This window comes from Grampus griseus, assembly GCF_964374135.1.
Source record: "Grampus griseus genome assembly, chromosome: 1".
NCBI lineage: Eukaryota > Metazoa > Chordata > Mammalia > Artiodactyla > Delphinidae > Grampus > Grampus griseus.
The window spans coordinates 54,229,454-54,255,580 of NC_139017.1; the positions used below are offsets into that span (position 1 = coordinate 54,229,454).

Genomic DNA, 26,127 nt, shown 5'->3' on the forward strand with positions numbered 1-26,127 from the left:
CTAATATAACTATATCATATTTTGCTAAACGAATATTTATGATTCTAAAAATATTATTCACAACTGAACCATGTGTTAAATTATGATTAAATTTCCTTTCTTGAGTGATACTGCTGTCTTTGAGGTTGATAGTTGTCTCTTTTTTTGTTTGTTTGCATAGTCTACGTATCTGTCACCAGTGCATTCCCAACCTCTCCTACAGAAGTCTAAATCTCTTAATACCTTCAAAAGCATTAGGCTTCAAGTATCCTATCACTTTCATTTTCTTTTCTTGGTGGGGGAAGATATCTCTTCAGTAATCTTTGTCCTCTTATTCTAATAGATACTGACTGCTCTCCTGGCCTTAAACCGGGATCTACATCATCCTAAAAATTTCCTTCTTTTTCTGGTTAGATTGGATTCCCTGCTTCCTGGATTTCCTGTCTACTTCTTTGTTAGTTTGTTCCCATGTTTGGTGGAACACATCTTTTAGTAATTGTCCCTCCCCTCACACACAAAAAAAGGAGAAAGGGAGGTAAAATATTTTGAGATTTTGCATGTCTGAAAATATCTTTTTCTACTGTCACATTTATTGGTAATTTAGAATTCTAGTCTAGAAATTATCTTTCTCTCAGAATTTTGAAAACATTGCTCTGCGGGTTTTTAGTTTCCAGTTTGCTGCTGGGAAGACTGATGCTGTAATGTTCCCAGAATTATGAAATCTTATATGCCATATTGTGTGTGTGTAGGTATGTGTATGTTTTTCATATTGTGTTGGGCACGTGATGAGTTAATTCAATCCCTAAATTCATCTTTCACTTATAGGACATCTCATTGAATAGTATGTCCCCACATCTCCAACTGTTTCTGTTTGTCATTCTTTCTCTTATTGGAATGCCAATCATTCAGATGTTGTATCTCTGAATCATTTCTCTAGTTTTAAACAAGTTTTTCCTTTCCTATTATTTACTTCTTTTTCTTTTGTTTTCTGGGGGGGTTCCTAACTTTGTATTCCAACATTATTATTTCTGCTCTCATATTTTTAATTATTATTATTATTTTTTTTTGCGTTACGCGGGCCTCTCACTGTTGTGGCCTCTCCCGTTGCGGAGCACAGGCTCCGGATGCGCAGGCTCAGCAGCCATGGCTCACGGGCCCAGCCGCTCCGCGGCACGTGGGATCTTCCCGGACCGGGGCACGAACCCGTGTCCCCTGCATCGGCAGGCGGACTCTCAACCACTGCACCACCAGGGAAGCCCTCATATCTTTAATTATTGAAAATTATTTTTGTTTGTTCAAAAATTTCCTTTTTATGGCATTCTATTTTTGTCCCATGAATGCTATGACCTCTCCTTTCTGTCTAAGGATATTAATACAAATAATAGTTTTCTTCTGTATTTTGCATTATCTTTGTTTTCTTTAAGTTCAGCTTTATAATGTTTATTTGTTTTGGTCTCATATTAGTGAATCTCCTTGGCTGTCCATTGATATTTAAGGGTGAAATATTATCAGGTGGTTGGAGTTCTGTGTGGGTGTTCTTGAATTATGGAATGATAGACTTCACAGCAGAATGATTTATTGGACTATTTTAATTATTGTTCCTTCGAATATCAATATATATGTTTTTCTCTTGGAATGGTTAGTATCCCCAGACCATTGTTCCAATCTCTTGCTTGGGGGGTTAAAGTCTGCCAGCCATCTCTTTCCTGAAGTCAAATTAGGGAACTGGCCTGGGGAGGGGGGTCCCTGCCATTCTCTATGTAGAATTTTACTTAATCATCCTCTTTTAATACCAGATCCATCCAAACCGGGCCAGGTACCCATGAGTTCAGAGTTTTTTCTAGTTCAGTCTTTCCAGAGAGTAAACCTTCACTGTCCTGTCAGGATGGACCAGGGCAGCTCCTAGCTATGTTACCCATGGAAATCTGACTGCTTCCATCCAGTATTTCTATTTTCAGCTTCAGCTGCCACCACCACTCTCCATAGTTTTCAGGGCTTTCTGTCCCCCAGGTCTTGAATCTTACTGAGATGCTGTGATGTAAATTATTTAGTTTCTGGACGTCTCCTTTTGTTGGCTTTCTTGGATGCAGTTTTCCTCTTTCTCTGATATTTTAAGTTGGTTAGCAGTTATCCAGCTAGATTTACAGTTTAAAAAATTTTCTGCATTCCTTTCCCATTTTCTTTGACTTTCTTGGTTTAAGCCTTTTAAATTAAAAAAAAATTTTTTTTTACCACGATAAGCAGTATATTGGTTAAAAGCATGGACTCTGGAACCAGACTGCCCAGATCCACTTCTTATATGACCTTGGGAAAGTTATTTAATCTCCCTCTGCCTTAGTTTCCCCATCTTAAAAAAATTAGTGGTTGGAGTACTTTTTAAGATTAAATAACTTCCAATGCTTTATTTTACAGATAAGGGAAACTGAGACCCAGAGAATTAAATGACTTGCCTTGAGACTAGAATCCAAGGCTCAGAATTCCTATTTCAGGCTTCTATTAAGTCATATTTCCTTTTCTGTGAGTTTATTTTTGGGGATGATGGTATCCTATACGTAGTTTTCTTCTTTTTATGTTTTTGACCTCAGGTACTCAGAACTGGATCAATAATAAGCTTTGGTTTATGACACACCCATATCATTGGTCCATGTGTAGCCTATTTTTTTTGTTTTTAGTAATGTGATACATAAAAAATTAAAACATCCATATTGTGTGCAGTCCCTGGGAGGAAAATTTAAATGTATCATTTCCATGTATGCGTAGTACAAAAATAAACTCATACATTTGAAAGTATTTTGGTGAAGCAGCTATTTGTTTTTTTCTCTCCTGAATCAAGGGTTATCTTATGGATGGGTGGTTTGCAACTCTCTGCCTCAACCCGTTGACCTTCACCAGACTGGGGTAGTGGATTAGAAAACAAACTAAGATGGAGAGGAACAGGGAAAGAACCAGGATATGAGTGCTTTGTAATTAGCATTGAGACATATATGTCTCTGAAACTTGTTAGTATTCTGCAAATTGTGTAATGTGGGGTTTGTTTGTGATGCAGGTCTAAGAACCATTGGAGTCATCACCAAACTGGATCTTATGGATGAGGGAACGGATGCCAGGGATATCCTAGAGAATAAGCTGCTGCCGCTTCGCAGGGGTAATGTACTGTGTCCTGTACAGGACTTCCTTTGATGATGTGGCAGAGAAACAACTGGGAAAACAATGGGAAGCTGGATTTTAACGCCTCCACAGTTGTGAGGAGTGGATTGATGATTAGTTAAACATTTTATGGAATGGCATGGTGTTCCCAAATGATGTATTAAAAATTATCCAAAGGGAGAACTATTCCTTCAAATAATAAGAAAACAGGAAAAGGAAGGTGTTTGAAGGGAGGGTATAAATATTCATCATAGATTGCATACATGTATACTGTTTAAGTCTGAATTATTTACTTGCCTGCTATATGACAAAACTGCTTAGAGATTTACTCTATTTACATGCACAGATCTTTTAAGGACAAAAGACAGTACTTAGTTAATGCTAAAAAAATCAACGTTAGCCAAGTCATCCAGCCGTTGTTAAATACTGATATCTCAAACTGAGTTTTGTAAAGGGATCTATTCTTCAGGCCCTGAAATATTTTTTTTTTCTTATTCAGCCTCTTCAAGAGCTTTAAAATTTCCCCAGAATAAATCAAAGGTGTCCCAACTCCATAGGTGTGTGTTTTGTTTTAGGTTACATTGGGGTGGTAAACAGGAGCCAGAAGGACATAGATGGGAAGAAGGATATAAAGGCTGCCACGTTGGCAGAAAGGAAATTTTTTCTCTCACACCCGGCTTACAGACATATTGCTGATCGGATGGGGACCCCACACCTTCAGAAGGTCCTTAATCAGGTAAAGATGTTTTCTCCAAGCAAAAAGAACAATGATAAAATATGTAAATGACTATTGGAATCCATATTTCTTATTTTTATACTCTTTTTTTGTAAACTAAGACATTTAGCATAATGATAGAAATTAAAAAGATGAATATGAATACTGGGATCCAGACTGTTACTATTATAAGTGACCAGACTCCACCTTAATATTATTGAAAAAACAGCACGCAAAGCAGAAATACATATTATTTGGAACAGTGAGCAGGGGAATACATTTTAGCACGTTTGCTCATAATATATAGTTATCTTAAGGAGTGAAACTTGTATATCTCTGAAAAGTCAGTCTCTTGGCATCTGTTTTTGAAATATCAGTCTGTGATGGTTAGGTTAAATTTTCTGTATGGTTTTGTTAGGATTGATTTGTTCCTTAATTTACAATCTTGAAAATACATAAGCAATTATTGATCTACATTCCTCTAAGAAGCTTTTCCAGATAATCCCTTTCCCTGTGACAGATAGAATTAGGCCCTCTGCCTCCCCTTGTCCCACGCACATACACATTTCTTGCATAAAAATTCAGCAGGCTTGGCCACATATTTTCCTGCCCTTAGTGGAGTTAAGTGTCATTGTCATTGAGTGTAGAGCTCCCACACCAAGTTTTGATCACATTGACTCAAACAGTGAGCAGCTTTTCTCACAAAAAGCACTGTGTAGGGGAGCTTCAATATGGCGGAAGAGTAAGACGCGGAGATCACCTGCCTCCCCACAAACACATCAGAAATACATCTACATGTGGAAGAACTCCTACAGAACACCTACTGAACGCTGGCAGCAGACCTCAGACCTCCCAAAAGGCAAGAAACTCCCCACGTACCTGGGTAGGGCAAAAGAAAAAAGAATAAACAGAGACAAAAGAGCAGGTACGGGAACTGCACCAGTGGGAGGGAGCTGTGAAGGAGGAAAGGTTTCCACACACTAGGAAGCCCCTTCACTGGTGGAGATGGCGTGTGGCGGGGTGGGGGGGGGGAGCTTCGGAGCCGCGGAGGAGAGCGCAGCCACAGGGGTGCGGAGGACAAAGCGGAGAGATTCCCGCACAGAGGATCGGTACCGACCAGCACTCACCAGTCCGAGAGGCTTGTCTGCTCACCCGCCGGGGTGGGCGGGGCTGGGAGCTGAGTCTCGGGCTTCTCTCGGATCCCAGGGAGAGGACTGGGGTTGGCGGCGTGAACACAGCCTGAAGGGACTAGTGCGCCAAGGCTAGCCGGGAGGGAGTCTGGGTAAAAGTCTGGAGCTGCCGAAGAGGCAAGCGACTTTTTCTTGCCTCTCTGTTTCCTGATGCGCGATGAGAGGGGATTAAGAGCGCCGCTTAAAGGAGCTCCAGAGACGGGCGCGAGCCGCAGCTATCAGTGAGGACCCCAGAGACGGGCGTGAGACACTAAGGCTGTTGCTGCTGCCAAGAAGAAGCCTGTGTGCAAGCACAGGTCACTATCCACACCTCCCCTCCCGGGAGCCTGTGCAACCCGCCACTGCCAGGGTTTGGTGATCCAGGGACAGTTTCCCCTGGAGAGCGCACGGCGCGCCTCAGGCTGGTGCAACATCATATTGGCCTTTGCCACTGCAGGCTCGCCCCGTATCCGTACTCCTCCCTCCCCCTGGCCTGAGTGAGCCAGAGCCCCCGAATCAGCTGCTCCTTTTACCTGGTCCTGTCTGAGCGAAGAACAGATGCCCTCAGGTGACCTCACGCAGAGGCAGGCCCAAATCCATCGCCGAACCCCAAGAGCTGTGCGAAGAAGAAGAGAAAGGGAAATTTCTCCCAGCAGCCTCAGGAGCACCGGATTAAATCTCCACTATCAACTTGATGTACCCTGCATCTGTGGAATACCTGAACAGACAACAAATCATCCCAAATTGAGGAGGTGGAGTTTGGGAGCAACGATATTTATATTGTTTTCCCTTTTCCTCTTTTTGTGAGTGTGTATGTGTATGCTTCTGTGTGTGATTTTTATCTGTATAGCTTTGCTTTTAGCATTTATCCTAGGGTTCTGTCTGTCCGTTTGTTTGTTTGTTTAGTATAGTTTTTAGCACTTGTTATAATTGGTGGATTTGTTTTTTGGTTTGGTTGCTCTCTTCTTTCTTTCTTTCTCTTTTTTTTATTACTTAAAAAATTTTTTTTAATAATTATTTTTTATTTTTAATAGCTTTATATTATTTTACTTTATCTTCTTCTTTCTTTCTTTCTTTTTTTCCTCCCTTTTATTCTGAGCCGTGTGGATGACAGGCTCTTGGTGCTCCAGCCAGGTGTCAGGGCTGTGCCTCTGAGGTGGGAGCACCAAGTTCAGGACACTGGTCCACAAGAGACCTCCCAGCTCCACGTAATATCAAACGGGGAAAATCTCCCAGAGATCTCCATCTCAACTCCACTCAATGACCAGCAAGCTACAGTGCTGGACACCCTATGATGAACAACTAGCAACACAGGAACACAACCCCATCCATTAGTAGAGAGGCTGCCTAAAATCATAATAAGGCCACAGACACGCCAAGACGCACCACCAGAGGTGGACCTGCCCACCAGAAAGACAGGATCCAGGCTCATCCACCAGAACACAGGCACTAGTCCCCTCCAGCAGGAAGCCTGCACAACACACTGAACCACCCTTAGGCACTGGGGACAGACACCAAAAACAATGGGAACTACGAACCGGCAGCCTGCAAAAACGAGAACCCAAACACAGTAAGTTAAGCAAAATGAGAAGACAGAGAAACACACAGCAGATGAAGGAGCAAGATAAAAACCCACCAGACCTAACAAATGAAGAGGAAATAGGCAGTCTACCTGAAAAAGAATTCAGAATAATGACAGTAAAGATGATCCAAAATCTTGGAAATAGAATGGAGAAAATACAAGAAATGTTTAACAAGGACCTAGAAGAAAAGAGCAAACAAACACTGATGAACAACACAATAAATGAAATTAAAAATTCTCTAGAAGGGAACAATAGCAGAATAACTGAGCAGAAGAACGGGTAAGTGACCTGGAAGATAAAATAGTGGAAACAACTACTGCAGAAAGAATAAAGAAAAAAGAATGAAAAGAAATGAGGACAGTCTCAGAGACTTCTGGGACAACATTAAACGCACCAACATTTGAATTACAGGGGTCCCAGAAAAAGAAGAGAAAAAGAAAGGGACTGAGAAAATATTTGAAGAGATTATAGTTGAAAACTTCCCTAATATGGGAAAGGAAATAGTTAATCGAGTCCAGGAAGCACAGAGAGTCCCATACAGGATAAATCCAAGGAGAAACATGCTGAGACACATATTAATCAAACTATCAGAAATTAAATACAAAGAAAAAATATTAAAAGCAGCAAGGGAAAAACAACAAATAACACATAAGGGAATCCCCATAAGGTTAACAGCTGATCTTTCAGCAGAAACTCTGCAAGCCAGAAGGGAGTGGCAGGACATATTTAAAGTGATGAAGGAGAAAAACCTACAATGAAGATTACCCAGCAAGGATATCATTCAGATTTGACAGAGAAATTAAAACCTATACAGACAAGCAAAGCTAAGAGAATTCAGTACCACCAAAACAACTTTATAAAAAATGCTAAAGGAACTTCTCTAGGCAAGAAACACAAGAGAAGGAAAAAACCTACAATAACAAACCCAAAACAATTAAGAATATGGTAATAGGAACATACATATCGATAATTACCTTAAATGTAAACGGATTAAATGCTCCAACCAAAAGGCATAGACTGGCTAAATGGATACAAAAACAAGACCCATATATATGCTGTCTACAAGAGACCCACCTCAGACCTAGGGACACATACAGATTGAAAGTGAGGGGATGAAAAAAGATATTCCATGCAAATGGAAATCAAATAAAGCTGGAGTAGCAATTCTGATATCAGACAAAATAGACTTTAAAATAAAGGCTATTACATGAGACAAAGAAGGACACTACATAATGATCAAGGGATCAGTCCAAAAAGAAGATATAACAATTGTAAATATTTATGCACCTAACATAGGAGCACCTCAATACATAAGGCAAATGCTAACAGCCATAAAAGGGGAAATCGACAGTAACACAAAATAATACTAGGGGACTTTAACGCCCCACTTTCACCAATGGACAGATCATCCAAAATGAAAATAAATAAGAAAACACAAGCTTTAAATGATACATTAAACAAGATAGACTTAATTGATATTTATAGGACATTCCATCCAAAAACAACAGAATACACATTCTTCTCAAGTGCTCATGGAACATTCTGCAGGAGAGATCATATTCTTGGGTCACAAATCAAGCCTTGGTAAGTTTAAGAAAATTGAAATCGTATCAAGTATATTCTTGAGAAAGAACAACGGAGCTGGAGGAATCAGGCTCCCTGACTTCAGACTATACTACACAGCTACAGTAATCAAGACAATATGGTACTGGCACAAAAACAGAAATATAGATCAATGGAACAGGATAGAAAGCCCAGAGATAAACCCACACACACATGGTCACCTTATCTTTGATAAAGGAGGCAAGAATATACAGTGCAGAAAAGACAGCCTCTTCAATAAGTGGTGCTGGGAAAACTGGACAGCTACATGTAAAAGAATGAAATTAGAGCACTCCCTAACACCATACACAAAAATAAACTCAAAATGGATTAAATACCTAAATGTAAGGGCAGACACTATCAAACTCTTAGAGGAAAACACAGGCAGAACACTCTATGACATAAATCACAGCAAGATCATTTTAGACCCACCTCCTAGAGTAGTGGAAGTAAAAACAAAAATAAACAAATGCGACCTAATGAAATTTAAAAGCTTTTCCACAGCAAAGGAAACCATAAACAAAACGAAAACAGAGCCCTCAGAATGGGAGAAAATATTTGCAAATGAAGCAACTGACAAAGGATTAATTTCTAAAATATACAAGCAGCTCATGCAGGTCAATATCAAAAAAACAAACAACCCAATCCAAAAATGGGCTGAAGACCTAAATAGACATTTCTCCAAAGAAGATATACAGATTGGCAACAAACAATGAAAGAATGATCAACATCATTAATCATTAGAGAAATGCAAATCAAAGGTACAATGAGATATCATCTCACACAAGTCAGAATGGCCATCAAAAAATCTACAAATAATAAATGCTGGAGAGGGTGTGGAGAAAAGGGAACACTCTTGCACTGCTGGTGGGAATGTAAATTGGTACAGCCACTATGGAGAACAGTATGGAGTTTCCTTAAAAAACTAAAAGAACTACCATACGACCCAGCAATCCCACTACTGGGCATATACCCTGAGGAAACCATATTTCAGAAAGAGTCATGTACCACAATGTTCATTGCAGCTCTATTTACAATGGCCAGGACATGGAAGCAACCTAAGTGTCCACTGACAGATGAACAGATAAAGAAGATGTGGCACATATATACAATGGAATATTACTCAGCCATAAAATAAAACGAAAGTGAGTTATTTGTAGTGAGGTGGATGGACCTAGAGTCTGTCCTACAGACTGAAGTAAGTCAGAAAGAGAAAAACAAATACCGTATGCTAACACATATATATGGAATCTAAAAAAAAAAAAAAAAATTCATGTTCATGAAGTACCTAGGGGCAAGATGGGAATAAAGACACAGACGTACTAGAGAATGGACTTGAGGATACGGGGAGGGGGAACGGTAAGCTGGGACAAAGTGAGAGAGTGGAATGGACATATATACACTACCAAACGTAAAATAGATAGCTAGTGGGAAGAAGCCGCATAGCACAGGGAGATCAGCTCGGTGCTTTGTGACCATTTAGAGGAGTGGGATAGGGAGGGTGGGAGGGATGGAGACATAAGGGGGAAGAGATATGGGGACATATGTATATGTATAACTGATTCACTTTGTTATAAAGCAGAAACTAACACACCATTGTAAAGCAATTATACTCCAATTAAGTTTAAGAAAATAAAAGCACTTTGTAACTTTTATCTATGAACTTAAATCAGTCAAGTAATTATCGAAAGTTCTGATGTTCCCTCCTAGAAGGTATCAGTAGAGGCTAACACAGTAATAGGCTGCTTGTTACATTATATCTGAACCATTTAGGCAAAACAATTGAAGAAGTTTTAGGAAATAAAAAACAGTGGTGTACTTCTATTTTAAGCGACATAGTACTTCTATTTTAATGTGAAATTTGTACTTTTAAATTAAGGGTAGATGAGTATTTGGAAGCCATGAAGCAGTGATAGTTGTGTCATTTAAAAATTATGAACATGGTTTAGAGAAGGAACACTGGTTTGTCATGCATGAACCATGATAGTCTATCAATATATTTAGCTCTGGTAAAATTCCTTTTTGATTACTGGTTTCATGCCTGTATTGGTCTAAGAAAAAATATCTTAGAGAAATATCACTAAGATGATTAGAAAGGTAAAGTTAGAAATAAATTAAGTTGTGAATGCTGGATGGATATGATTGATCATTTGGTTACTACAGGTGACCCCTAAATTATGGCATAACTGATTCTGGTTGACTGAAAATTGAATAAATGTTATACTGAAGATCTTTCATTTCCTACATAATCCGTTTCTGTATTGCTTCAAGGACCTTCATACTGTGTTTGAAATTAAGATAATTTTATTGCTGATTTAATGTGCACCAACACCTCTGACCATGAGAGAGTTACTGTGGCAAAAACTGCAAGAGAACTGGACATTTTTGAGGAATTGAAAGGAATATTATTGTTGCTGGAGGGCAGAAAATGAGGGAATGAGTTGTAAGAGATGAATTTGGAGATGCAGGCAGTGGCTGGGTCCTACAGTGTTTGTAGGCCAAGTTAAGGATTTTGGCTCTTATCCTAAGAGCAGTGGGAAGTCAGTTGTTTAAGGAATCTGAAAAGGGGAATAACACAATCATATCTGTGGGTTAAAAAGGATTATGGTGGTTGCAGATAGGAAGTCCAAGAGTAGAGATGAGAGGACCACTTAGGAGTCAAAGTGAGAAATGATGGTAACTTGGTCTCAGTTAGGGCCAGTGGAGATGGGAAAAGAAAGCAGATTTGAGAAATGTTTTGGAAAATTGAGAACTTGGTAGTAGATTAGCTCTGGTGGGTGATGGAGAGGTAAAGTCAAGGATAACTCCCAAGTTCCCAGGTTGTTATGAAGTCATCAAAATGGAGAACATTGAAGGGAATATTAGGTACTTTATTTCAGACATGCTGAGGTTGATGCTTCCAAGAGGATAAGTCAGGCAGGTGGTCTAATACATATACCCTGACCAAAGATAAGAAGTCTGGTCTTTAGATAACATGTCCATAGCCACAGGTGTTTGAATATTTATTGAAACCATGGATGAAATGATTGCCTTAGTAGAGAACAGACAGTGACCAAAGAAGAGGTGTAGGACCCACGTTTGAGGAATATCAATATTTACAGGTCTGGCAGAGGAGAACAACTTGGCAAAGGAGATGGAGAAGGTGTTCAGAAAGGTTAGGAGAAAAATGACAGGAGCTGGGGTCACGAAAGCTAAGGAAAGAAGTGTTTTAGAAAGCTAGGAGTGGTCCACAGTATTGCTTTGCTATTGAGATATATGAGAAACAAATGGTAGAAACCAAGTATTTTGATTATTTACCACTCACATGGCAGTCAGGGGGCTACTACTTTCTCGTGGTTACTCTTAGATTTGGGGGTTTGTGTCTTGTGGAATTGCTACTGGGAATGCAGTCTTCTCTATTCTTCTGTTTTCTGCTTCAGAGCCATAATGGCAGCACATGCCAGGGGAATAACATGATAAGTCATAACTGTGGACAAGGGTATAATATAGTATGAACTATTGACAATTAAATAACTATAGATTTATTGAATAGATATATCCAGGTAACCTCAGATGAACATAAAAATGATTTGAAATGGTTCTTCAGTCAGTCTGGGTCTATTTATTCCCCTTACTTTAAAATTATTATTCTTTTTCCTACATTTCTATGAAGTTGATATTCTTTCTCTTGATTCTGAGTTTATTCCTTAAGCAGTTCAAGAAGGTGCTCTTTTTTTTTTCCTTTTAATTCAGACTTTCCTTAATTACACTGTAATAGAAAGAACATCAGGCAAGGAGCTGACCAGTCTGGGTTTTTATCCCACCTTTGTTCTGAATGAATTGTGTCCCTCTTAGAAAATCTCTTGGAGAATTTTTTATCAGACTGAGCTTGAGGTGCCAGCAGATGACTTCAGTGGAAATGCCAAGAAGGTGGTTAGGTAGAGATATCAACAAGAAAGCTTGTGTGCAAGGTGAGAGGAAACACCTGCCTGAGCTATGGAATGGAGAGGAACTTAACAGCTGATAGGTACCTCTGAGCTCCACCAGTGGTAAGCCATTTGGTCCTGAGAACTCAGGCAGCACCTGTAACTCTCCATTTCCTTCATTTGTACCACATTCTAACTTAAGGTTCCTTTTGACAAGGTAGCTGATTTGACAAATCAATCCATGTTAAGGTGTTATTAGGCAGCTTCATTAGTAACATTAGCTGCCTTTTAACAGGGTATCCCAGACGTAAAAAGATTGTCCGAGCAAGTGACTTTAGCTGAAGGAATTTTGAGCTTCGCCGTAGGGCAGTGGATGAGAGAGTTGGAGTTATCTGTCTACACAGTCAGTCTCACATGTATGTATGGCTTTTTAAGGTTTTGAATGACCTGGAAAACAGTGAAGGGTGATTTTTGTCTTATGAGTTGATCTTCAATCTGTTGTATGATTTTGTTTTTTTTATTTAGCAACTTACCAACCACATTCGAGACACCCTACCTAACTTCAGGAACAAACTGCAGGGACAGTTGCTGTCCATAGAACACGAAGTAGAAGCCTATAAAAACTTCAGGCCAGAAGACCCCACCAGGAAGACCAAAGCATTGCTGCAGTGAGTTACCTTTCCCTTCTCTTGTTCACCATTTTAAACTAACTCTTCAGTTTTCTTTTTCCTTAGTCTATTTGTCATGCCGTTTTCTAGGTTTTTTCATAAAAGTAAAGTATATGAGTGAGGCTTTGTATATGTCATACAGTGAGCCTTGAATCTTTGTTTTCTAAAAGAATAATTGTTGATATTAATTCTACTATTATAAATTTAACCAATGCCCAATCCTATGCCCAGTTTTATATTGTGCTTTTATAATTGGATTCAGTCAATGAGCAAAACCAACAGTGATAACTCAGCAGGGTTTTTTTGCCCTTAGTCTTTAAAAGTGGGCTAAGTTCCTATAGAAAAGCAACTGTTTCTATTATTGTCACTTGTAGTTATTATATTTTTATTTCAGTCATTTCATATCATCTATCTCTGTGTATTTTTCAATGCAATGAGAACCAAGGATTTCATTAAAAAAAAAAAGTACACACAGTAAGGACACATTTAAATTATTTTTCTTTTTGGTAATGATTTTAATGTAGCCCTTTAGAAACACAAATGTGAAAACTGCCAAGTATCTTTTTACTCCTTCATGATCTTCCCATCTTATCCTTGGGTTATTAGATTTATCCCTGAGGGTTCTTGGGTTAGGATAGCAGAGTTGTTGGAGAATTGCCAGCCCCTTATGTCTTTTATCCTCATTCCTTCTTTCATCCCCTTTCAGCCTCATCTATTCTTTTATCCCTGTGCCTCAAATTGCCTCTCTCTCCACCAAAAGACCCCCACTGACCAGCTTACATTCCAGGACATCTGAAGTCCATCTCTAAAGATGATGCTTGCCACTTCTTATGGCCCCTTTCTCCCTCTGCAATCCTGTAATCAAAATACCCTTAATCTGGCATTTAAAATACACAACATAATTCCTTTTGTTTGTGGGGAAGTTTCTAAATATTCAAATTAAGTAACATATTAAATGCATTATCTTATATTCCTCCATTAAAAAAAATAATAAGATCATACGGAGGAAAGAATTTTATTCTTGGATTCATCTCTTTCCTAGTTTATCTTTTCTTTTTATTCTTGGCTTTGATTAAGCTCCTATAAAAAACTCTCTAAGTTACAGAGAAAGGAAAGCTATTTCTGTTTAGGCACTAGGTCATCATCCTAACACCCAACTGAAACTATTCTCTTTGCAAAGACTGGGTCTTGCCTCTGTAATTCTGTTGGACTCAGATTACACTTTTCCACAGCTGGTTTCTTCCCTTGTTAGGGAGCTGATTCAGCTCCTTCTTTCCTTTTTTCCTTCTTTCCTTCCTTCCTGCCTTTCTCCCTCACCCCCTTTCTTCATTACTTCCTTCTTGCCTTGCTCTCATCTCTGTGTATCCTATTTGATGGCTGGCTCTGTGCTAACTACTGGGAATTCAATAATGAATAAGATTTTAACCCTCAAAAAGTGGCCACAGTAGAGCAGTGGAAACAGACATATAAACAACTGTGTTAAAATTTGTTAAATGCTACATTTCTGGTAAGAATAAAATGTTAAGGGAACCCAGGTAAAGAGCACTTACATGCGAGGAAGGGTGTGAATTCACAGAGAAAAAGATACTTGAATGAGACCCCGAAGTATGGGAGGAGTTTGTCAGGTGGAAGAAGGAGGTCAAGAGAATAGTGTGAACTTCGATACAGCTTGTTCTAGTGGGCCAGGTGGCTGGGTTGTAGGATATGGGGAATGGAGGTGAATTTTCTAAAGTTACCCAATGTTTCATACCTTTCCAGGTGTTTAAAGTTAGATTAATATTAGCATATGCATGAACATAGCTACATCTAATTATATTCTAAGTTTTCTGGCCTAAATATAATTCATCCATGATTTTGATGAAAGAGAATAAAAGGTTCAGGTTTTAGGTGGTTTGAATTTTTTTCCCAATCTAACAGATTCTGAATTTGAAAGTGTTCCAGTATGTCAAAATTAGAGTTTCTAAACCTACTAATCACAAATACAAGTAGTCATTTTTTCTCTATAATATATTTCTTTGTTTTTTTACCAACTGCCTTAAGGTAATTCATTCCTTCATTGAACTTATGGAGTACCACTCGTATGCCAGGCAGGGGGAAATAAATAAAATGCATGGTCCTTGCCCTTTGGAGAGAGACTGATAGATGCACGATGGTGATGTACTCTGCTAAGTGCTATGCTGAAAATATTCTGAGAAAGCCAAGGAGGGGCCCTTCATCTGGGTGGCAATGAGTGGTGGTGGGGAATACGGCTGTGGATCATGAAAAGTTTCCTGTAAAAACTAATGCTTGAACTGAGTCTTGAAGGACAGATAAAAATTAGCCGGACAAAGAAGCACAAGGCAGATCAGAAAGGAAAACAAGTGTAAAAGCACAGAGATTTGGTACATGTGGGGAACTGCAAATAGCTTCTTCATGGTTGGCTTGGAAGGTGAGTGGGGATGAGAAGTAAGAGATGGGGCATCCAGGGCCAGACCACGGAGAATCTTAGGTGATGGGGTAAGGAGTTGTAATTTTATTAAATTCTGAGGAGTCATTGGAAAACAAGGCTAGACCTAGTTGTAGAGGGGCATGGATGGGGAGTTAGAAATTTATATTGTTCTGGCAGAATGAGGTCTGTGATGCTGGGCCCAGGGAAGAGCGTAGCTCATGAAGTATGAGGGGGCTCAGCTGGAGTAGTTGGAACACTAGGTGATTGTAATGTCACAGGAGTTGTGGCTCATTTGACTATTATATATAAGGTTTTATTACTTAAATTTAATTCTTAATTTAAGTATTTTAAAATACCATTTTATGGTTGCAGCTAAATGGGCGAATGCATTTAATACACAGATATTTAAAATATATATTTTATTATTATTTAAAAATTATTATTATTATTTTCTACTTGGGGGTATGTATTCAAAAGAATTGAAAGCAAAGGCTTGTACAGGTATTTGTACATTCATAGGCGCATTATTCACAATAGCCAAAGATGGAAACAACACAAATGTTCACTGATGTATGAATGGATAAACAAAACATGAGGGGTTTTTTTGTATATACATTCAATGGAGTATGCTTCAGCCCTAAAAATGAAGGAAATTCTGACACATGCTACAACGTGATGAACCTTAAAGATATTATGCTGAGTGAAATAAGCCAGACACAAAAGGACAAATACTGTATGATTCCATTCATATGAGGTACCTAGAAGAGTCAAATTCATAGAGACAGAAAGTAGAATGGTGGTTGCCAGGGGTAGGGGGAGAGGAGAATGAGGAGTTATTTTATTTTATTTTTTTTTGCTGTACGCGGGCCTCTCACTGCTGTGCCCTCTCCCGTTGGGGAGCACAGGCTCCGGACGCACAGGCTCAGCAGCCATGGCTCACAGGCCCAGCTGCTCCGCGGCATGTGGGATCTTCCCGGACCGGGGCACGAACCTGTGTCCCCTGCATCGGCAGGCGGACTCTCAACCACTGCGCCACCAGGGAAGCCCGGAGTTATTTTTTAATAGATACCAAATCTCACTTTAGGAAGGTGAAAAAGTTCTGGAGATGGATGGTGGTGATAGTTTCACAACAATGTGAATGTACTTAATGCCACTGAAATATACACCTACAAATAATAAAAATGGTAAATGTTATGTATGTTTTACAAAAACAAACAAACCAAAAATCCCTCCAAAGCAGAAACCTGATCTTCTCAATCCTCTCCTTAGGATCTTTTAATGATTTCTGTTTACAGTTAGCATGGGCTGCAAGGCCCTGCATGACCTGGCTGGTGTTTACTTTGCCAACCTCATTTTGGGAAGGAAGAAAGGGAAGTAGGGAGGGATAAAGGGAGGAATCAGAGCTGAGATTCAATCCAGGTCTCATGACTCTCAATGATATAGTCTGTCTACTGTAATTACCTGCCTCCTATATTTGTAAGTTAAACTTTATCAGCTAATTAACACCTTGGATCAAATAATTTAGCAATTGTTTTCCAATGTGATACCTTGCTGAGAATCCAGTCCTTACCTACATAATATGATAACTTTTTCATGAAGAAAGATATCCTGAGCAGGTAGCACTGGAAAATAAAAGCAGAGTGGGGAACTGCAGTCAGTTCTGATTTGTTCTAACTGGGGAAGCAGGGAAAGCTTTACAGAGGAAGGGCTGTTAGAACTCAGCAAAGCTTTAAGAAGAAGTAGAATTTCCATGGGTAAAGGATGGTAAAAAGGACACTGAAGGCAGAGGACAGCCAGAGCAAAGACAAGGAAAAATGCATGAGTGGAGAATGCCTGGGAACAGTCAGGTGGATGGAAGGGTGGAGCAGTTGTAGTGTAGACTGGAGGGGTGGGAGATGAAGCTGGGGAGGCACTTCAGGACCTAAAAGGGAGAAGGGAACTCAAAGCCATGATAAAGAAACTGAACTTTAAAAAGAAAAGGAGAGTGAGTCACTGCAGTGTAGAATCAGAGCCAAGGAACCCCAGGAGTTTTTGGTGGAGAGAAAGGGAAAGGGCAATGTCATGGGCCAAGTACCTGCACCTGAGCGTGTGGGGACTTAGGATGGGGAAAGCAGAAAGATGGGGAAGAAAGAGGAAGGTCTCTTCCGGATCTATGCTCAGACAGGGAAATTAAGAGGAGGGGACCAGAGACAGGCGCTAGACAATTGTGGTACTGTTTGATGAACTCTAAAGAGTGTAGTTGGCACAGGAAACTATATTAAATATCTTGTGATAAACCATAATAGAAAAGAATATGAAAAAGAATGTGTATATATGTATAACTGAATCACTTTGCTGTACAGCAGAAATTAACACAACATTGTAACTCAACTATACTTCAATAGAATAATTTTTTTAAAAAGAGTGTAGTTCAAACCTGGAATCAAGAGACCTTAATGAAAAAAGTAACAGAGGTGGGTGGATCCTAGAGGGTTTTTTGTTGTTGTTGTTTGTTGTTGTTTTAGAAATTTCACGTAATGTCTGAAACATTTATATTAACATATTTCCATACAAATAACCCAAAGAAAGTTTAGTATTAGTTGTTCTGTTTGTTTGTTTGCTTTGTTTGTTTATACTGCAGGTTCTTATTAGTCATCAATTTTATACACATCAGTGTGTACATGTCAATCCCAATCGCCCAATTCAGCACACCACCATCCCCACCCCACTGCGGTTTCCCCCTTTGGTGTCCATACATTTGTTCTCTACATCTGTGTCTCAACTTCTACCCTGCAAACCGGTTCATCTGTACCATTTTTCTAGGTTCCACATACATGCATTAATATATAATATTTGTTTTTCTCTTTCTGACTTACTTCACTCTGTATGACAGTCTCTAGATCCATCCACGTCTCAACAAATGACTCAGTTTTGTTCCTTTTTATGTCTGAGTAATACTCCACTGTATATATGTACCACAACACCCTTATCCATTCATCTGTCGATGGGCATTTAGGTTGCTTCCACGACCCAGCTATTGTAAATAGTGCTGTAATGAACATTGGGGTGCATGTGTCTTTTTGAATTATGGTTTTCTCTGGGTATATGCCCAGTAGTGGGATTGCTGGGTCATATGGTAATCCTATTTTTAGATTTTTAAGGAACCTCCATACTGTTCTCCATAGTGGCTGTATCCATTTACATTCCCACCAACAGTGCAAGAGGGTTCCCTTTTCTCCACACCCTCTCCAGCATTTGTTGTTTGTAGATTTTCTGATGATGCCCATCCTAACTGGTGTGAGGTGATACCTCATTGTAGTTTTGATTTGCATTTCTCTAATAATTAGTGATGTTGAGCAGCTTTTCATGTGCCTCTTGGCCATCTGTATGTCTTCTTTGGAGAAATGTCTATTTAGGTCTTCTGCCCATTTTTGGATTAGGATTTTTTTTTTTTAATATTGAGCTGCATGAGCTGTTTATATATTTTGGAGATTAATCCTTTGTCTGTTGATTCGTTTGCGAATATTTTCTCCCATTCTGAGGGTTGTCTTTTCGTCTTGTTTATGGTTTCCTTTGCTGTGCAAAAGCTTTGAAGTTTCATTAGGTCCCATTTGTTTATTTTTGTTTTTATTTCCATTACTCTAAGAGGTGGATCAAAAAAGATCTTGCTATGATTTACGTCAAAGAGTGTTCTTCCTATGTTTTCCTCAAACATTTTTATAGTGTCTGGACTTACATTTAGGTCTCGAATCCATTTTGAGTTTATTTTTGTGTATGGTGTTAGGGAGTGTTCTAATTTCATTCTTTTATATGTAGCTGTCCAGTTTTCCCAGCACCACTTATTGAAGAGACTGTCTTTTCTCCATTATATATCTTTGCCTCCTTTGTCATAGATTAGTTGACCATAAGTGCGTGGGTATATCTCTGGGCTTTCTATCCTGTTCCATTGATCTATATTTCTGTTTTTGTGCCAGTACCATATTGTCTTGATTACTGTAGCTTTGTAGTATAGTTTGAAGTCAGGGAGCCTGATTCCTCCAGCTCCGTTTTTTCCCCTCAAGACTGCTTGTTCTATTTGGGGTCTTTTGTGTCTCCATACAAATTTTGAGATGATTTGTTCTAGTTCTGTAAAACATGCCATTGGTAATTTGATAGGGATTGCATTGAATCTGTAGATTGCTTTGGGTAGTATAGTCATTTTCATAATATTGATTCTTCCAATCCAAGAACATTGTATATCTCTCCATCTGTTGGTATCATGTTTAATTTCTTTCAGCAGTGTCTTATAGTTTTCTGCATACAGGTCTTTTGTCTCCCTAAGTAGGTTTATTCCTAAGTATTTTATTCATTTTGTTGCAACGGTAAATGGGAGTGTTTCCATAATTTCTTTTTCAGATTTTTCATCATTAGTGTATAGGAATGCAAGAGACTTCTGTGCATTAATTTTGTATCCTGCAACTTTACCAAATTCATTGATTAGCTCTAGTAGTTTTCTGGTGGCATTTTTAGGATTCTCTATATATAGTATCATGTCATCTGCAAACAGTGAGAGTTTTACTTTTTCTTTTCCAATTTGTATTCCTTTTATTTCTTCTCTGGTTGCCGTGGCTAGGACTTCCAAAACTATGTTGAATAAAGGTGGTGAGAGTGGACATCCTTGTCTCTTTCCTGATCTTAGAAGAAATGCTTTCATTTTTCACCACTGAGAATGATGTTTCCTGTGGGTTTGTCGTATGTGGCCTTTATTATATTGAGGTAGGTTCCCTCTATGCCCATTTTCTGGAGAGTTTTTATCATAAATGGGTGTTGAATTTCGTCAAAAGCTTTTTCTGCATCTATTGAGATGATCATATGGTTTTTATTCTTCTATTTGTTAATATGGTGTATCACATTGATTGATTTGCGTATATTGAAGAATCATTGTATTCCTGGGATAAATCCCACTTGATCATGGTGTATGATCCTTTCCATGTGTTGTTGTATTCTGCTTGCTAGTATTTTGTTGAGGATTGTTTTTTTTTTTGCGGTACGGGGGCCTCTCACTGTTGAAGCCTCTCCCATTGCGGAGCACAGGCTCTGGACGCGCAGGCTCAGTGGCCATGGCTCACGGGCCTAGCCACTCCGCGGCATGTGGGATCTTCCCGGACCGGGGCACGAACCTGTGTCCCCTGCATCGCCAGGCGGACTCTCAACCACTGCACCACCAGGGAAGCCCTTGTTGAGGATTTTTGCATCTATATTCATTAGTGATATTGGTCTGTAATTTTCTTTTTTTGTAGTATCTTTGTCCTGTTTTGGTGTCAGGGTGATGGTGGCCTCAGAGAATGAGTTTGGGAGTGTTCCTTCCTCTTCTGTATTTTGGAAGCGTTTGGGAAGGTTGGGTGTTAGCTCTTCTCAAAATGTTTGATAGAATTTACCTGTGAAGCCATCTGGTCCTGGACTTCCGTTTGTTGGAAAATTTTTAATCACAGTTTCAATTTCATTGCTTGTGATTGGTCTGTTCATATTTTCTGTTTCTTCTTGGAAGTCTTGGAAGGTTATACCTTTCTAAGAATTTGTCCATTTCTTCCAGGTTGTCCATTTTATTGGCATAGAGTTGCTTGTAGTATTCTCTTAGGATGCTTTGTATTTCTGTGGTGTCTGTTGTAACTTCTCCTTTTTCATTTCTAATTTTATTGATCTGAGTACTCTCCCTCTTTTTCTAGATGAGTCTGGTTAATGGTTCTCAATTTTGTCTATCTTCTCAAAGAACCAGCCTTTAGTTTTATTGATCTTTGCTATTGTTTTCTTTATTTCTATTTCATGTATTTCTGCTCTGATGTTTATGATTTGATTCCTTCTGCTAACTTTAGGTTTTGTTTGTTCTTCTTTCTGTAGTTCCTTTAGGTGTAAGTTTAGATTGTTTACTTGAGATTTTTCTTGTTTCTTGAGGTAGGCTTGTATAGCTATAAACTTCCCTCTTTGAACTGCTTTTGCTGCATCCCATAGGTTTTGGATTGTCGTGTTTTCATTGTCATTTGTCTCTAGGTAGTTTTTGATTTCCTCTTTGATTTCTTCAGTGATCTCTTTGTTATTTAGTAATGTATTCTTTAGCCTCCATGTGCTTGTGTTTTTTACGTTTTTTTCCCTGTAATTCATTTCTAATCTCATAGTGTTGTGGTCCGAAGAGATGCTTGATATGATTTCAGTTTTCTTAAATTTACTGAGGATTGATTTGTGACGTAAGACATGATCTATCCTGGAGAACGTCCCATGCGCACTTGAGAAGAAAGTGTAATCTGCTGTTTTTGGATGGAATGTCCTATAAATACAAATGAATCTATCTGGTCTATTTTGTCATTTAAATCTTGTGTTTCCTTATTAATTTTATGTCTGGATGATCTGTCCATTGGTGTAAGTGAGGTGTTAAAGTCCCCCACTATTATTGTGTTAGTGTTGATTTCCTCTTTTATAGCTGTTAGCAGTTGCCTTATGTATTGAGATGCTCCTATGTTGGGGGCATATATATTTATAATTGTTATATCTTCTTCTTGGATTGATCCCTTGATCATTATGTAGTGTCCTTCCTTGTCTCTTGTAACATTCTTTATTATAAAGTCTATGTTATCTGATATGAGTATAGCTACTCCAGCTTTCTTTTGATTTCCATTTGCATAGAATATCTTTTTCCATCCCTTCACTTACAGTCTGTATGTGTCCCTAGGTCTGAAGTGAGTCTCTTGTAGACAGCATATATATGGATCTTGTTTTTGTATCCATTCAGCAAGCCTGTGTGTTTTCGGTGGAGCATTTAATCCATTCACGTTTAAGGTAATTATCCATATGTATGTTCCTATGACCATTTTCTTAATTGTTTTGGTTTGTTTTTGTAGATCCTTTTCTTCTGTTATATTTCCCACTTAGAGAAGTTCCATTAGCATTTGTTGTAAAGCCGGTTTGGTGGTGTTGAATTCTCTTAGCCTTTGCTTGTCTGTAAAGCTTTTGATTTCCCCATCGAATCTGAGTGAGATCCTTGCCGGGTAGAGTAATCTTGGTTGTACGTTCTTCCTTTTCATCACTTTAAGTATATCATACCACTCCCTTCTGGCTTGTAGAGTTTCTGCTGAGAAATCAACTGTTAACCTTACAGGAGTTCCCTTGTATGTTATTTGTCGTTTTTTCCCTTGCTGCTTCCAATAATTTTTCTTTGTCTTTAATTTTTGTCAATTTGATTACTATGTGTCTCAGTGTGTTTCTCCTTTGGTTTATCCTGTATGGGACTCGCTGCGCTTCCTGGACTTGTGTGGCTATTTCCTTTCCCACGTTAGGGAAGTTTTTGACTGTAATCTCTTCACATATTTTCTTGGGTCCTTCCTCTCTCTGTTCTCCTTCTGGGATCCCTATAATATGAATGTTGTTGCATTTAATGTTGTCTCAGAGGTCTCTTAGTCTGTCTTCATTTCTTTTCATCCTTTTTTCTTTATTCTGTTTCACAGCAGTGAGTTCCACCATTCTGTCTTCCAGGTGACTTATCCATTCTTCTGCCTCAGTTAGTCTCTATTGATTCCTTCTAGTGTATTTTTCATTTCAGTTATTGTATTGTTCATCTCTGTTTGTTTGTTCTTTAATTCTTCTAGGTGTTTGTTAAACATTTCTTGCATCTTCTCGATCTTTGCCTCCATTCTTTCTCCGAGGTCCTGGATCATCTTCACTATCATTATTCTGAATTCTTTTTATGGAAGGTTGCCTATCTCCACTTCATTTAGTTGTTTTTCTGTGGTTTTATCTTGTTCCTTCCTCTGGTACATAGCCCTCTGCCTTTTCATTTTGTCTATCTTTCTGTGAATGTGGTTTTTGTTCCACAGGCTGCAGGACTGTAGTTCTTCTTGCTTCTCCTGTCTTCCCTCTGGTGGATGAGTCTATCTAAGAGACTTGATGGGAGGGACTGGTAGTGGGTAGAGCTGGCTGTTGCTCTGGTGGGCAGAGCTCAGTAAAACTTTAATCCACTTGTCTGCTGATGGGTGGGGCTGGGTTTCCTCCCTGTTAGTTGTTTGGCCTGAGGCAACCCAACACTGGAGCCTACCTGGGCTCCTTGGTGGGGCTAATGACAGACTCTGGGAGGGCTCACACCAAGGAGTCCTTCCGAGAACTTCTGCTGCCAGTGTTCTTGTCCCCACAGTGAGCCACTGCCACCCCCCACCTCTGCAGGAGACCCCTCCAACATTAGCAGGTAGGTCTGGTTCAGTTTTCCCTGGGGTCAGTGCTCCTTCCCCTGGGCCCCGATGTGCACAGTACTTTGTGTTTGCCCTCCAAGAGTGGGGTCTCTGTTTCCCCCAGTCCTGTCAAAGTCCTGCAATCAATTCCCACTAGGCTTCAAAGTCTGATTCTCTAGGAATTCCTCCTCCTGTTGCCGGACCCCCAGGTTGGGAAGCCTGACTTGGGGCTCAGAACCTTCACTCCAGTGGGTGGACTTCTGTGGTATAAATGTTCTCCAGTCTGTGAGTCACCCACCCAGCCATTATGGGATTTGATTTTACTGTGATTGCGCCCCTCCTACCGTCTCCTTGTGGCTTTCCTTGTCTTTGGATGGTGGGGTATGTTTTCAGCTGAGTTCCAGTGTCTTCCTGTCGATGATCGTCCAGCAGCTAGTTGTGATTCTGGTGTTCTCGCAAGAGGGAGTGAGAGCACATCCTTCTACTCCGCCATCTTGGTTCCTTACTTTTAAAATATATATTTTAAATTAAATGTCTGAAATAAATCTTAGTAACGTGTATTTCATATAGTTACATTTTGAGTAATGAATAGAGTGCAATGTTAATTCTGCCAGTAGGTGCCGCTAAGAACACCAGGAAAAGAATTGCTAACCATAGCAAATTAAAATGAAAAATGCGAAACCTTGTAACTTTAACTTGAATTTATTTCTCTTTCACAATTATAGGATGGTTCAGCAATTCGCTGTGGACTTTGAGAAGAGAATTGAAGGGTCAGGGGATCAAGTAGATACCCTGGAGCTCTCAGGGGGTGCTAAAATCAATCGTATTTTCCATGAACGTTTTCCTTTTGAGATAGTAAAGGTTTGTACCAAATGTTATTTTTCCTTTTGTTTCATTTCATTTCTGTATTCTGTTCTACATAACTTTTCATCAAATGTTATATGAGTGGTAAGTGGTTTTCTTTAAACAAAGGCTCCATACTCAGGTAATGAGATTTAGGAGAGAAGTTATTTTCTTACTGATGGTTCTGATTTTATTTAATGGGATCTAATGATATTTCAATAATTCAACAATGACTAATTGGTTTATTTGTTGTCTAGTTAATTTAAAAATATTTCTTGAGTACCTACTGTGTACCAGTGGTCTACATGCCAGGGATCAAGACAGAGATACTGTCTGGTGGGAAAAGACAGAAAATTAACAAATAAAAAAGGAAAAAAGTATCAAGTATTATTATGTAATATAATATGAGAGAAAGGGAAGTTGCATAAGCCACTTTTTTTTTTGGTCAAGCATAAGAGCTAACATTTATTCAAAATTTTTTTATGGAATATCAATTTATTGGATTATATAAGATGAAAAAAATTAAAGACTAATAATCAGAAACTGTTCACATAAGAACGTAATTAAAAAAGTAGAATATAAGTGTAAGCACATTGGAATTAACATTTTGTGAAAAATACAAATGATAAAACTTGGTAGATAACTCAGGCACTACCAGGAAACAATTATCCGTAGTTCCCCATTGGCTAAGCCAGTTTTGATGGAATATTCAGACAAGGTCTCTCTGACTACGGGGCCTTTAAAGCATGACCTGAATGGCATGAAGAGGCTACCTGTAAGTATCTGGAAGAAGAAGCTTGTTCAAGGCAGGAAGCCAAGGACAAAGCCCTAGAACAAGCACCTGTATAGCAGGTGAGGAACAGCTGAGGCTGGGGTAGAGCTGATGAATGGGTCGGGGGGAAGAAAATGAATTCAGAGGAAGGAAGTGCCCAGTTTACACAGGGCTTTCTGTGTTGCTGTGAAGTGTTTACATTTAACAATGGGAAGTTAAGGGAGAGTTTTAAGGATTTGGCTGGTGATTTTAAAAGAACACTGTGTGGGTTGGATTGTTAAGGGGCAAGAGTGGACTGAGGGAGACAAGGTGAGTTAAACAGTAGGGCCAGAGCAGGGGTGGATCCATTTTCTGTGGGGCCTGAAGCCTATACAATTTTGGGGAACCCTTGAAGGAGAAGAATACAAAATTATAAACACAGACACATGTCTTGGAAGGAGCTTATGCAAGGGAGAAGTCCTGAAACTTAAACTTCTTTAGCTTAATAGTAAAAATGCCTCAGAAGAGAGGCTTGAGAGAAGTGGATGGATTTGTGATTTTGGAGGTAGAGTCAATGGGGGTTGGATTGATATGGGAGATGCAAAAAAGAGAAGATTCAAGATGACTCCCAAGGTTTTGGCTGGCACAATTGAGCAAGTGTTAGTGCCCATCAGATGAGGGGAACTGAGGAAAAGTTCAGTGTGGAAGTATGAATCAAGAGTTTTGTTTTGGTTATGTTCAGTTTGAAATGCCCAATAGGCAGCTAGGTAGTTTTAGGGACTATGTTACTTGCCTCACATACAGAGGCGGGTGCTTATTTCTTGATGTAGGAGGCAGATGGGTAAATAGACAATTTCATTAAAATGTGCTAGGTAAAGTGACAAACTTCACCACAGGGTGCTATGGAAACAAGGCCCACAGACATGAATCCCAGCCTGACTGTGTAAAGGAGCCTGGCTTCTGAGCTGACTTAAGAAGGATGAGCAGCTAGTTAAGCAGGAAGAGGTGGGATTAGTCGAGGGAGAGGTTGTTCCAGACAGAAAGGGAGGAATGGTAAAGGCTGAGCTGTGGAACTAAAGCAGTTCATTGCTCTATGGCATAAAGTGTGAGGGGGAAAATGGACAGATAATGAGGCTGGAGAGGCCCAAATCTCAAAAGTTAGGGGC

At 39.3% G+C, this 26,127-nt stretch overlaps 1 protein-coding gene across 6 annotated transcripts in view; it reads left to right on the forward strand.

The window, feature by feature from the left end:
• DNM3 (dynamin 3) overlaps positions 1 to 26,127 on the forward strand; it is a gene marked incomplete at both ends in the record, with an annotated part of 567,700 nt that overhangs the window by 190,901 nt on the left and 350,672 nt on the right. For all 6 annotated transcript variants that reach the window (XM_082656445.1, XM_082656448.1, XM_082656446.1 and 3 more), the window contains 4 exons: positions 3,026 to 3,124; positions 3,702 to 3,862; positions 12,626 to 12,768; positions 24,093 to 24,228. In XM_082656445.1, coding sequence (XP_082512571.1) covers positions 3,026 to 3,124; positions 3,702 to 3,862; positions 12,626 to 12,768; positions 24,093 to 24,228 — 539 coding nt within the window. The remainder of the gene's footprint in view (positions 1 to 3,025; positions 3,125 to 3,701; positions 3,863 to 12,625; positions 12,769 to 24,092; positions 24,229 to 26,127) is intronic.